A 12,874-nucleotide genomic window follows, 5' to 3' on the forward strand; every position below is an offset into this window, starting at 1 on the left:
CAGGGGGACAGTGCCAAAGGTGCTGTGAAGGCAGTGCTACACCAGCTTGTCCTCAGGAGATGCTCAAACCACAGCCCCATCACATTGCTCCTGGAGTGCTCACCTGAGGTAGGAGAACACCACGATGACACAAACAGGGCCCAGGTTGCAAGGGCTACAAACTCACCCAGCTTATGGTGCTTTACAGCCTGACCTGAACCCAGTGTGTGTCCTGAGCTGAGCCTTCCTGCTCCTGCAACAAGGAAATACTCTATTTTTGACCCATAATAACCGGACAGTCACTGAAATGAAAACACTATTATTTTAGGATTCAGATTATATCTCGTTTTTCCAGAAGTGACTCATTCACTCGATATCAGACTAATTTGGTGAAGTTTGCATCAACAGGAACAACTTACTGATGTCATACCCAGGTGAACTCCCTTCTATCACAGTGCTCCTTTCCAAAACATTAATAGCTCATCTACCCCAAGCAAGGCCTTGGTATTCATTTTTAATTGCCATTTATTGTCTGAAACTCCCTGTCAGCTGCAAATTTGGGCTCCTTTAACTCTGAAAATTCAGGACCTTTAGCAGGTTATATTCAAGCCTATCTGTGAGCAGAAGGAACATGTAGCAACACATTGCACCTCACCTTCAGGAGTCTGTCTGAATGAGCACCAACAAAGAACTCTCTAAAAGCAATTACTGCTTTCACAGGTGGAAATCCAGGCAGAGCAACCAAGCCAAGGAGCCAGAACAAGCTCAGCCCGAATAAGTTAAGAGGAAAGAGGGTAAAAAACAAACAGGAACAGAGAACTATTGTTTCCTGCCCACATGAAGCCATATGTCAACAACTTCTGCCTAGGAAAATCAGGTTTTCTTCAACTAACTCATGGATATTCAATGTATTTCAGGACCATGCAAGGTGACTGTCCTAATGCCTAACCAACACCTGCACAAAAGGAGTTGTGCACCACAACCAAGCCCTTTAGACCCAAAAGGACACTCTCTCTCTGCTCATCTGTGTTTTATTAGCTGAAATTAGTATGAGTCATCCTGTCATTCCTCCACTGTAAAATGCACATTTTAAGTAACACAAACACAATTTTGGCAAAGGCTTAAGCTATTTATACTTGTCAAGCAGATCAGTACTAAAGAAATGAGTATTTATATGCAAAAAACCAGCCTTTAAGTCACAACATATAGAAAGCCATTCTCATCCTTGATAATGATTAAATTATTTTTATTCCCATTTAAAATATACAACTTTGAAAAATTATGCAACATACATTCAAATGAATTGCATTCTTAAGTGTCCTGATAGCCAGGCATCTTATTGCTGGCCAGTATAATACAACAATCTGTCAACACTGTTTATTCATGGCCATGGGGAGAAAAAATCTGCATAAATAAATATTTCCATCTGATATTGTAGCTTTTCCTTAAACACTTACATTTAGAAGTCAAGTTCTGCAGGCCTCTTTCTGCCAAGTACTGCTGCTTGTTCCTACAGGAGAAAACGAATTCCACAAAGATCCCAAAAAGGGCAAAAAAAAAGTCTAAGTCAGCTAATTTAGAAATAGCATTCAGGGTACAAGAGTCAATTCAGCAGTGCCAGAAATAACCATTATAAAGCCAATATTCCCACCCAAAAGCAGTTTGGGAGAGCTCACTAACAACACCTCGACTTCTAATGGTCTTTAAGTAGTACTTTAAAAGCTTTAGAAAAATTGATACAAATCTTTAGTACAGTAATATTGTTGCAGGTATTACTGGTATTTAGGCAAGGAGATACAGCCTGTGAAAGCACCACCACTGAGAAACCTTTATGGCAAGGCCTCAATCCTTTGGGAAAGGACACACTGACTGGATGGCAGCCTGACAGCACTGCTCTGCCCTCAGGTAACTCAGCCCTGCACAACCTCCTGCTATTTCCAGCACTCCAAAGGCAAGCCAGGCATTGCCTGGACCTCAACATCCCTGCTCTGCAGAGCCTGGAGTCTTCACTAGTCTGCAAAAGACAGTGGGGAAAGGAGGAGGCTGGAATGGCAGGGAGTGATGCACAGCAGGTATGACATCAGTTCAAGGGTGGGCAGGGAGTAAGAACAGGAAGGGAGAAAAGCTGGCTGCTGAATTTTACACTGCATCAAGTGTTGGCAAAAAAATTGTAATTACAGGTAGTCCAAATTTAACTGAAGCCAACATCATCACTTCTGTATCAAGACTGCAGAGAAAAACATTTACCACTCTATTAGAAAATTCAGTTCTTAATGGTTTGGTTTGATATCCTAACTCAGCAGAGAAAAATCAACACAGGTACTTTAAAGTTGATAGTTTTTATTTACAGATTTATTGGCAAAAGGTGGTGAGAAAGTTTAAAATGTTTTAAACAGAGGGCACCACGTTGTATTGTATGATCTATCAGTTGACAATCTTCAGTATCCAGCTGATCAAGTAAAGCTAATCACCACTTAAAGAAGCGTAATCTGCATCAGCTCCATTAGAGTGTCCTGCCTAAAAACCACTTCAGGCAGTTTCTAAATCAACACCAATCACTAATAAAAATGCAATTTCTGTGAAGAATGAATACTTGGATTTTTATACTGTACCTGGTGTCAAATTGCCCACTTGCATACTGGCAAAGCAGTTACACTTCTTACTTTAGTTGACAGTTCTAATCTCACTGTCTGCAAATTCAGCTGTCGAGTAATTCTGACCTACTCTGAAAGTTTTACTGTGAGCATAGTCAAGACTGGAGTAGATGAGATTGAAGGAAAACATTCCTGGGATACCACGTGCCCATCATATTCAGCTGCATAACCAAAAACATCTTGTTTAAGAATTCTATTCAAAAAGGAGAAAAAAAGTAGTCAGTTTTCACTTTGTCACATAGATTTAATTCCTCACTTGAGCTTTTTAGTTCATTCTTCTAAATCAAGAGTGTTTAGTTCTTCTTCTAGTTCATCCAAGTCCTCTCCAGTAAACAGATTTTCATCAACTGGAACAGCATCAATTACTCCATTTTCCAGTTCCCCATCTCCATCATTATCTTCCTCTAAATCATTTTGCTCGCTGCTGTTTATATCACCACCAGAAGCTTCACTTAATTTATTATCTGAAAATAAACATAATTCTTAGGGATTTCAGTGTCACAAGTCTCCTAATCACCAATCTGAATTCACAATCCTACCCAACTTCTTTCAAGTTTTGAGACTGCGTAGAAGTTACTTTATTTGAAATTCATGTAGATTTATATTGGTTAAATTGCATATACCTGATTAACATGCAGGTCTGGATAACCAATTATGAAAACAGGTGGAAAAAACCCCCAAATAACTCCAACTCCCATCTCCTCAAACTGCTATTTTCATAACTGGATCAAACAATGAGCTGCTCCTACCCAATGTCTGCACTTGGAAGACACTTGCTCTTAAAGATTGGGGCATGCATTCCACAAGTGCACCAAGACCAGGACTTTGCTCTAAGAAGTTACAAGCTAAATAGAAAGAAAAAAATAAAACAAATAGAAGCTTGGATCTTTCTTATATTGTTCATTCTATGGTTTACAAAAATCAAAAAAAAAAAAAAGGTGAACTTAAAACAAGCCCCTTAGAGAGGTACTAGAAGTGGCCATAAAGTAAGTACATAGCATTTACTATAAGCCTTTGCTTTAGTAACTACATGTACCACTAAGAGAACTGAATTATTGGTTTAAAAAGGGAGGGGGAGTCAAATTGCCGTTACCTTTGGCAATCTCCTAACTAACAATGCTCTGTTAGTGACACCTCAGTGAAGAACTTACCATCTTTTTCTACTGAAGTGTACGTGCTGAATCGCTCAGGACTAGCCACTGTAATACCAGTCTCCTCCACTGCCTTGGGGACATACAGGTTCAAATCCACATCATTTATGCACACAGGGTCTTCCATCTGAAAAATACACCAGGGTGCTCTGCAGGAACTGCTTTTCCACAAAAGCCCTCACGTCTGCACAATTGCAACCACCTTTCCCACCTTCGACACGAACGTTCTGATCAAATCTACTCCGTGGCAGTATTAAATTAAGAACCAAGCTTATTAACTGCACTGTAAGAGTTCTCAAATCAAAATCTTTCAAATTTGAACGCCACTGAAACGTTACTTGATTTAATCCTGTTCTTTACCTCATCTTCATCTCCTGCTCCTTGGACATAATGGGTGTCATCTGCTTCTTCATCGTCTGCATCAACCAGCTCTGGCCGGAACTCGAATACTTCACGTCCACTAATCTGTTCACAGGAGAAGAAACCTTCAGTTATTACTTCAAGGAATTTATACTGCTTAAAAATACCCCAAACCACAAAAAAGGAAGGAAAATAAAAGGACACCAAAAAAAGCCAAGCAATTCCAGGCCAGCTACCTTATTAGGAAACTGTATTTACTCCCTCTTCTTGTATTAAGACATGGACTGTAGAACTTACCACCAATGCTTTGCCAGCTTTAAAATCTGCTTTCCTCCTCTCCATATCTTGCTCAGCCTTATCAATTTTTTCTTGTCTTTTTCTTCTCTTCCATGCAATAAAACACTCTAGAGTAATTTTGGTAACATTTGGTCCTAAGGCAGCACGCTGTCACAAGGAAAGAGGCTGATTAATGCTAGAAACTCTTTCCAAAGGCTCTAACAAATTAAAATTTAATTACACTTTTCCAGGAACCAATAGCAAGCATTTTTTTCCAATTCTTTCTTGACTCTTAGCACTGTCAAACCTGTACCATCATCTTACTGTTTGACTCAACATGTGATTTTCCAGTTAGTGAGATGAGTTGACCTGAAAGTTAATGGGGAAAGTGAAGGGGGAAAGAAAGTAACAATAACAGCTCAGTTCTTGTCACAATGACACTGCCAAGCAATGGGGACAGAAAGAAGCAGAGCAGCAACACCTTCAGAAGGCCTTGTCCTCTTGGTGTTGCTTCCTCATTAGAGAGTTATGGCAGAACTAAGGGGACTGAGCTGGGGATGAGAAAGGGCCCAGAAGCCTTTGTTGTAATAGATAAATGAGAAATAGCAGTAAGAAATAGAAGGCTCCTAAAAAAGCATAAGCAACAGCTGCATATGCTGCTATAGTTAGTTCTCTTCACTAGGTAATGCTTCCTAAACAAAGCCATGAATCAATAGTACACATCTTCCCCCTGGCTCTTACAGCTGTAACAACATCTTACAGTTTTTAATTAGAAATCAGCAGGTTCTTTACATCTGTCTCTTCAGAGCAGAACGACAGTAAAGACAACTACCACCAAAAGGTACCTGTCTGACAACCTTACCTCTTTTTCTATTAGGTCTTCTAAGGAAATTTCATCTTGCTTTTCCTCCTTCTTTTTGTCTTTCTTTAATACAAAGCCTGGAGGCAGAGCATGGCGATACATACAGTTGTCTCCTCCTCCTGGACAGACCCAAAACCACCCGTATTTGTTGTTTTCAATAGCATCAAGGAAATATTTGCAGACCTGGATAAAACAATGGTGGTTAGACCTGTGTTTTCTCTTTTCATCCCCAGCATTTTAGACCCCAGAAGTTGAGTAATTCAAAAAGTCAGCTGTGCTCAAAACAGAAGGAACGTGTGACATGCATTGCTATTAAAAACTAAACAAAGAAGAACGAGAAAAGGATTAACACATTATGTCATTTAATGCAAAACTGAAGAATACTGTTGAACTTAGAGCCCAGGAATTACAAATGACTCACTCAGCAAATTCCAACACAAAGGAGAAAATTTTAAAACTTCTAATGCTTGTATGTCACCCAGCACAAAAATAAGCCAATATATATGGCAGTCACTGCAATGAGATGATAGACTTAATTAATTACAACATGTGAATCTTCTAACCAAGTAGGTTGCCTTAGATTATTACTGAGTCCTTTAGCATTTCTATTTTGAAAGCACTTTACCTACTATCCATTTGTAACTTACATGAGAACACACAATGACTGAAAAGAGCCTTGGGGTTGTGGGCTTTTTGCCTTTTTAAAAACATATATTATTAGAAAAACTATCAGCCCAGCCCTCATAACATGGTTATGAGATTCCAGTCAAAATCTTTAGATTAACATATCTAATACCAGTTTGCACTTAATTCCCTCTATTACAGCTCAATTACAAAAAACAAAAAACAAAAAAAAAAAAAAAAAGAAAAGAAAGACAGACCACCTACTATTTGGGTTTTGGGTTTTTTCTTTTCCGCCTCACCATGCTTCTTGTTCACCACTTCTTCCAGCTTCTTCTCATCCCAGTTGTCCATTGTATCTGGAAAAAGAAAACAGATGGTCGCACAAAAATTCCAAGTACTGAACACTGCTGTCAAGTTGCTTTGCTGCCTAGTAACAGTTTTATAAAGTATGCAATTCTTCTATTTTAGCTAGCTTATACAATGGAAAATAAATGCAGGCTCTTAAAGTTTTCAAACTCCCCAGTGCCACTCACAAGACAATTTCCTGAAAAGCCTGAGTTTTGAAATGCATAGAATGTGTTTCAGTCAAAGACTAAATAATGTGTCATTCCATCTGTACAGTACTCAAGCAAGAACAAGGGAAAAGAAATTAAAAAAAATAAAAATATGACAACTGAAAAAAGGTAAGGTTGGAGGGTGACATCCAGAAGGTCAGATCATGTAACTTGAGGATCAAACTTTCCAAAAGTATTTTACCTTTTTCAAGGTCTTCATCTCTTGCATCAATGTAGACACTCCGTTTTTCACACTTCCTTTCCAAAGACAAATCATGAGAAAACTTGCACTTGTCTCCTTTAGTGCACTGTCCTTGCTTGAAGAAAGCACAGACTACAGATTTGGGGTCAGCACCTGAGTGAAGAAAGTTTTTATATTTCAACATTATTTTTCAGCAAAATCTATACATTAGAAATTCTGAGAAAAATATCCAGGATTTATAGAGAATGAAAATGCCTTTTTTAAATAACGTTAATATATATGCTTTCTTAAAATAACATGTCATACTTGCTTTTATTGCATGATATTTGCATTAAGTATCAAAGCTGGCACTTGACTATTTAAAGCAATATGGACAGCAGTGTGCCTGAGCAAATTTATATAATTTATATATTTATATGAGACATAAGAGATCACTGTGCAACTTCTTCCCTATTCTTGTCTCTAATACACAGTAAAGCATCTTCTGAATGTTACCCTTTTCCCAACAGAACAAGAAATCACTAGAAAAAATTATAACAATTTAACCTGTGCCCATTCAGACCACTTTCTTCAGTAATAGAAATAAGATGGGTTCATAGTCCCCAAAGTAAACAACTTTTATAACAGAACAAACAATTCAGTCAATCTAACTACAGGTTAAGTAAAAGCCATGGCACTAAAGAATTATTTGACCATTAGGAGGTCATTAGGAAAAGCAATGAAAGCAGGGAGAAATGTATTTATGAGACATGATCAAATGAGAAATACTTGACTTGTAATGTTCAGTAAATACACATATAAGATTTTAAGCTTTAGTTTTTCCCCTGCTGCTTTCACTCTTGGTGAGACTCACCAGTGACAAAAGCAGGTACAGCAACACCTGTTTAAAATGTAATCTAAAAATCTGGGCAACATTAGTCTTCTGATACCCCTTGAAGTCAAAAGCTACTTTATTTAGAGAAAGCTGATCACTGCAGATCACAAAGAGGAAACTGCCTCCTGTTGCTGATCACAAGGAGCAAATATCAGGTTTGCCTTAAAAACATGCATGGAAATCACACTTCTTTTGTCAAAAATTACTGCACATGATTTCATGTGTTCCAGAAAACGAACAGAGTTGAAAACATTTAGTTCACTCCAACAGGTATTATGTTTTTTCCTCACACATGGCAGCCAATTGTAGAGTTTCCTCCAAGTGTCAAACACAGAACTGTTATAACAAAAACTTAAGATTTCATCACAAAACTAAGTTTGTTCAATAACCAAGCTCAAGACAAACCACACTTCCAAAACCAAGCACCACTGCTAATTGTGAGGTCAGACAGAAAGAACTGGAGATTTTTTACTGTTCTGATTTGAGTAGCACTTTTCTGTGAAAACAACAGTTACCATCTTATATTCCTTGCAATACCTGGGTGTTCACACTTCCCTGAGGAGACAGGCTGCTTTAAATACCATCACACACACAAAAATCATGCTACACATCCAGAAACATCCAATTGATGAACCAGAAACATCAAAGTATCTTCAGTTTCCCAGTCAATATCAGTGTAGCTTTTGATATCCTAATGATTTAATGACCCCAGATAACTTCCAAAAAAAAGTCAAATCATTACTGACAAACTCCTTGGTACACTAGATGGGGAAGGAAGCAGTCACATTTACTTCATTAAAATATCAGCTGGTGTTTCTGAAGGGTTATTCTACCTCAAGTAGCTACATGAATAAGAGAATATAAATGCAGAGAAATCAGTCAGTCATACCTTTGCTAATTTTCTGTGCAGCAACCACAGGCTTGAAGAGCTCATTTAATTCTTGTAATTCCTTCTTCTTGTCTTCTTTTTTTAATTTCTTCTCACTTTCTGTTTGAGCAGCCTATAACAACCCCAAATTCAAAGTTACAAACGTAGAATTAGAGTGCCAGGACTGGCTTCACAAGAACTGCACGTTAAAACAGCCAATCATTCTAAATTAGTTTTTGAGGGGAGAAAGGAAAGAACCTGTGATGCCTGGAAGGCTCAGAATTGCTGCCCTTGTGGGCAGTGACCTGTCACACAGGAGGGATTGCAAATCTGTCAGAGCAGTGGGATGCTGGTAGATACCTTTAGTGCCCCAGTGACCTCTACTCCACCTTTAAGGTGGGGAAGTCACTGAGAGACAGAGATTCATTGCTCTTCTGCTCTACTCAAGGCAGCTCCTTCCAGATCTGTGCAAAAAGCCTTTTCCTTTTAGCCCCCTCCACGCTGCTTTGCACTTTCTCTTCCTGTATACCAGCAGCAGTCCCAGGAAAGCTCTCCACAGAATTTAGGAACTGCTTTTAAAGCACCATTGCAATTTACATCAATTCCACAGCCTCAAGTGGTTTATAATGCAGCACATTCTATAGGCCCCAGGGGCCAAGGACTGGAAAACAAGCTCACCTAAGAAAGAAAAAGTTTATGTATAAGGAAAAAAACCTGACTCTGCCTCACCCTTTTTGGATAAGCCAGAGAATGCCTGTATCCCTGCCACAGTGGGTTGAAACCAGATGGAAGAGGATATGGGAGAAACATTGTTATATTAGATATGAAAAGAGGTTGTAGCAAGGTGGGGGGCAGTAACAAATGACAGGATAAGAGGAAACGGGCTCAAGTTGCACCAGAGAATGTTTAGCTTGGTTACTGGGAAAAATTCCTTCACTGAAAGGGTGGTCAAGCATTGGAACAGGCTGCCCAGGGAAGTGGTGGAGTCATGACCTCTGAAAGTGTTCAAAAATGTGTGGATATGGCACTTGGGAATGAGGTTTAGTGATGAACACAAGTGCTGGGTAACGTCTGCACTCAGTCTCAGAGGTCTTCTCAATGATTCTGTGATTATTTGACTCTTATCCTTATGGAAGCTGGTGAGACTGACACCACTGTATGAGTATGTGGGGTACTTTTTTCTGAAACACAGTGTAATGTTAAAAAAGGATCTTTGTTCTTAGAATTTCTGTGAATTTCTCAAAAAAAATTTTAGAAGGGAATTAGCAGCTTGGTGAGTTTTCATACTGAAGGTTAACAAATGCTATTCTGTATAACATGCAGACCCATGTATGTCAACTACAGAAAGTAATACTTCAGAATGCTTTTGTTTCACCCTAGGGTTCTAAAGGCATGAAGGTGAAGCTTGTCTTGAAAGGAAATGAAACAACAAAACCAAACAAAAACCCCCAAAAGCCAAAGAAACTAAAAATACAAACCAACAAAAAAAAAAAACCAACACACCAAGGCCAAAACTCTGTCAGCATTTTCATTTTCATTTCAGGACACGAGGAAAATTGCTTTAAAATGCTTTCTTTCTCAGGGACAGCCCTAACTGACAGCTATTTTAAAAGATAAGAAAGGTATAAACAGGTTTAAAAATTTGCTTCTGCCATCCATCAGTCAATAGCTACCAGGATTTAAGAAATAAATGACTTTAGGCTGGCTCATTTACACACTGGTATTCCTATACATGCCACAGATCCAGGGATTTCATGGACAAGTTTCAGAGGAACTGTCTGAACACCACCAGTGTTTTTCAAGTGACATCAAGGAATCTTTTCCACTACAAGAAATTCCTACATCTAATGACCTGAATATCAGCTTTACTTTTCAAATTGTACCTGACATCTGTTAGTTCATCCTTATGTTACTCAAGGAATGCAACGTGACCTCATGAATTTAGCTGACAAAATGTAATTATTCTACAGGCTTATTCATAGAACAGAAAGCTCTGTAAATAATTAACAACCAGCCTCCCCAGCACTGAGAGAATAAGAGACCTGCATCATTTCCTTTATAATATTTCCATTAAATCCACATTTTTTGATTAAGTATAATCTACCCATTGTATCTCCTTTTATTTCATCACACAGAAGAGCAAAGTAGCAGGCAGTGGCTCAGAATTTCAGTTTCTTGGACCAAAGAGTTCACCAAATAGATTCAGACTTGTTTGCACTTGAAATTACAATAAACACTGGACAATAAATGCTTACCTGACGGGGATTTTGCTGACCAAACTTCACCTGGTGAGTCACAGCCTTGATAAACTTCTGCTGCTTTGCACCTTTTTTATTCTTTAGGCCAAATGTTTTGTCCTAAATCAAGAGATGAACATAGCCACAGTGAATTAAAAAACAAACCCAAACAAAACCAAAACAAAACAATCCCACCCTTCCCACTCCTTTCAAGTGTTCAGTGAAACAGAGATCATTTCCACACAAGCAATCCAAGAAACAGCATGGACAAAATGTGGATTCCTCAAAATATCTTGAGAATAAACCTGTGACAGAACCTCCTAAATGCTGCCTTGTGTGAGCTCTTGTTTTTATGACCAGCTCTCCTGTGTCCCAGTGTCAGTGTGCACACACAGCATTCTCAAGGCAACAGGACAAGATATTTTTGGACACTACCCAAGTAACATGTGAGGAAAATATGAAGACTGATTAGCCATAAATGCTGCCTTTTTTCCTTCTATCTACCTGAAATCACTTATTACTTCTATCTTCAAGTATTCACATATAAATGTGATGCATGTTATGCAGATGCCTGTTACCACATGTAACATACCACTTCTTAATTTCAAGTCTTTTAAGCTTTTCATTTTCTAACTGTACTAATTTCTAGTTAAGTCTTTGCCCTACATGAAGTCCTGACAGGTGTTTCTACTTCCTGAACCCCACTGCCAGAAGTTTCTGTTTACTGCCTGAACCAATTCTTCCTCTAGATCTTCAATTTTATTGATAAGGAGATGTTTCCATACCAAACCTAGCAAAAACAACTTACAAAAAAAACCCCCATACATCTCACTTTCACACAAGCACCTGAGGCAGCAGTTACTGAAATACCTGCATTAAAAAACACCTGTGCCTTTGATTTGATAACAACATTCTTTTCCTTCCAGAAAAAAGTAACAGATGTTCATCCAGTGGTAACACTTCAGGTCAAACATAATTTTGGAAGCCCTAACAATCCAAAAATCTGTGATAAAATAATTACAGAATAAACAGCTCCGATTCACTTACAACATATCCTCATATCAACACCAGCTGGTCTTCTGTTACTTTGTGCTAATCTGAGAGGTTGAAATAATCATTTGGGAAAGAAAATCTATCATTCACACGCTTGATTTCCACTGCAAACACCACATGGAAGATATAATCCCTCTGTATTTGAATTATATAGTAAGTTAACAATCAAGGCAAGCTTTTCCCCTTTCAGCTGCATGTCTTTGCAATAAGCAGACTTTTCCTGTGCAGCTGGATTCAGCAAGAACCTCAGAAAGTCCAAAGCCAGGAGAACACAGGACCAACTGCTCTAACCTCATATTTCCAAAGAGCACAGAAACAACATCCTGCAGCCTCAGATGCCAAAGAACACTCACATCACACGGATGTTCTGCCTCAGCAGCTGAGCAGCTACTGTCCTTCATGCCAATAAATTTAGGTAAATATGTAATTTGCTGTAACTGCCCTGCTTGTGCTCTCAACATAAATTCTGTCGTTGTTAGCACAAGGTGTGACTGTCCTAATAACCAAGACACACAGCCACACAAACAGACACACAGACACCCCTCTTGCAGCCTTTTAAAAAAATCTGGTCACATGGGTCGAATTGTAACAAGAAGCCGCAAAACAAACCACACCCGTGTTTTAAACTGAGCGAGAAATCACAGACTTGTGAGGGCTGGAAGGAAGCTCTGGAGAGCACCCGGCCCAACCCGCAAGGACGCAAAGCTACAGCTCGGCGAGCCGGCCCCGGGGAACACAGGAACACGCAAGGCACCGGGAGGGGTGTGGGAAAGGGAGAGGGGAGAACAAGGCCGAGCGCCGATGCCAGATCACGGTCGGAGCAAACGCAGCTCCGGCCTGGAAATGCCCCGCTGGACCCAGCGCAGCCCGGGCAGCGCTGCGGCACCGCCCCGGCACCCCCCGGAACGCCGGGCGCCTGGCTCTGTGACCATTCCAGCCGGGAAAGCCGCCGGGAGCCGGGGGGGGCCGGGCCGGGCCCGGCGCGAGGCCGCGGCGGGAGAGCGGCCCCGGGGCCTCCCTCACCTCGATGATCTTCTCCTTCTTCTTCTGGTCCGCCTTCTTGCTGCCCCCCGCCGGCTGCTGCTGCTTCTTGGGGGGCATGGCGGGGCGGGGCGGCTCCCGCTGGGGGCTGCGGGCAGAGGCCGGGAATGGCTCGGGCAGAGGCCGGGAATGGCTCGGG

At 40.1% G+C, this 12,874-nt stretch overlaps 1 protein-coding gene across 2 annotated transcripts; it reads right to left on the reverse strand.

The window, feature by feature from the left end:
• Positions 1–1,211: 1,211 nt before the first annotated feature.
• On the reverse strand, positions 1,212–12,873 carry ZC3H15 (zinc finger CCCH-type containing 15). 2 transcript variants are annotated; one of them, XM_027665528.1, is made up of 11 exons: positions 12,718–12,873; positions 10,660–10,761; positions 8,426–8,537; positions 6,663–6,815; positions 6,171–6,262; positions 5,283–5,465; positions 4,442–4,588; positions 4,145–4,249; positions 3,785–3,911; positions 3,383–3,478; positions 1,212–3,097 (listed from the first exon to the last, which is right to left on the reverse strand). In XM_027665528.1, the coding sequence occupies exons 1-11, from the start codon at positions 12,793–12,795 to the stop codon at positions 2,904–2,906; spliced, it is 1,389 nt and encodes a 462-aa protein (XP_027521329.1). In that variant the 5' UTR covers positions 12,796–12,873; the 3' UTR covers positions 1,212–2,903. The 2 variants fall into 2 exon arrangements, with proteins under 2 accessions (XP_027521329.1, XP_027521330.1); XM_027665529.1 differs by lacking the exon at positions 3,383–3,478 and having other exon boundaries at positions 12,718–12,870.
• Position 12,874: the final 1 nt, after the last annotated feature.

The sequence above is a fragment of the Corapipo altera genome, unplaced genomic scaffold (genome assembly GCF_003945725.1).
Source record: "Corapipo altera isolate COAL_440 unplaced genomic scaffold, ASM394572v1 158, whole genome shotgun sequence".
NCBI lineage: Eukaryota > Metazoa > Chordata > Aves > Passeriformes > Pipridae > Corapipo > Corapipo altera.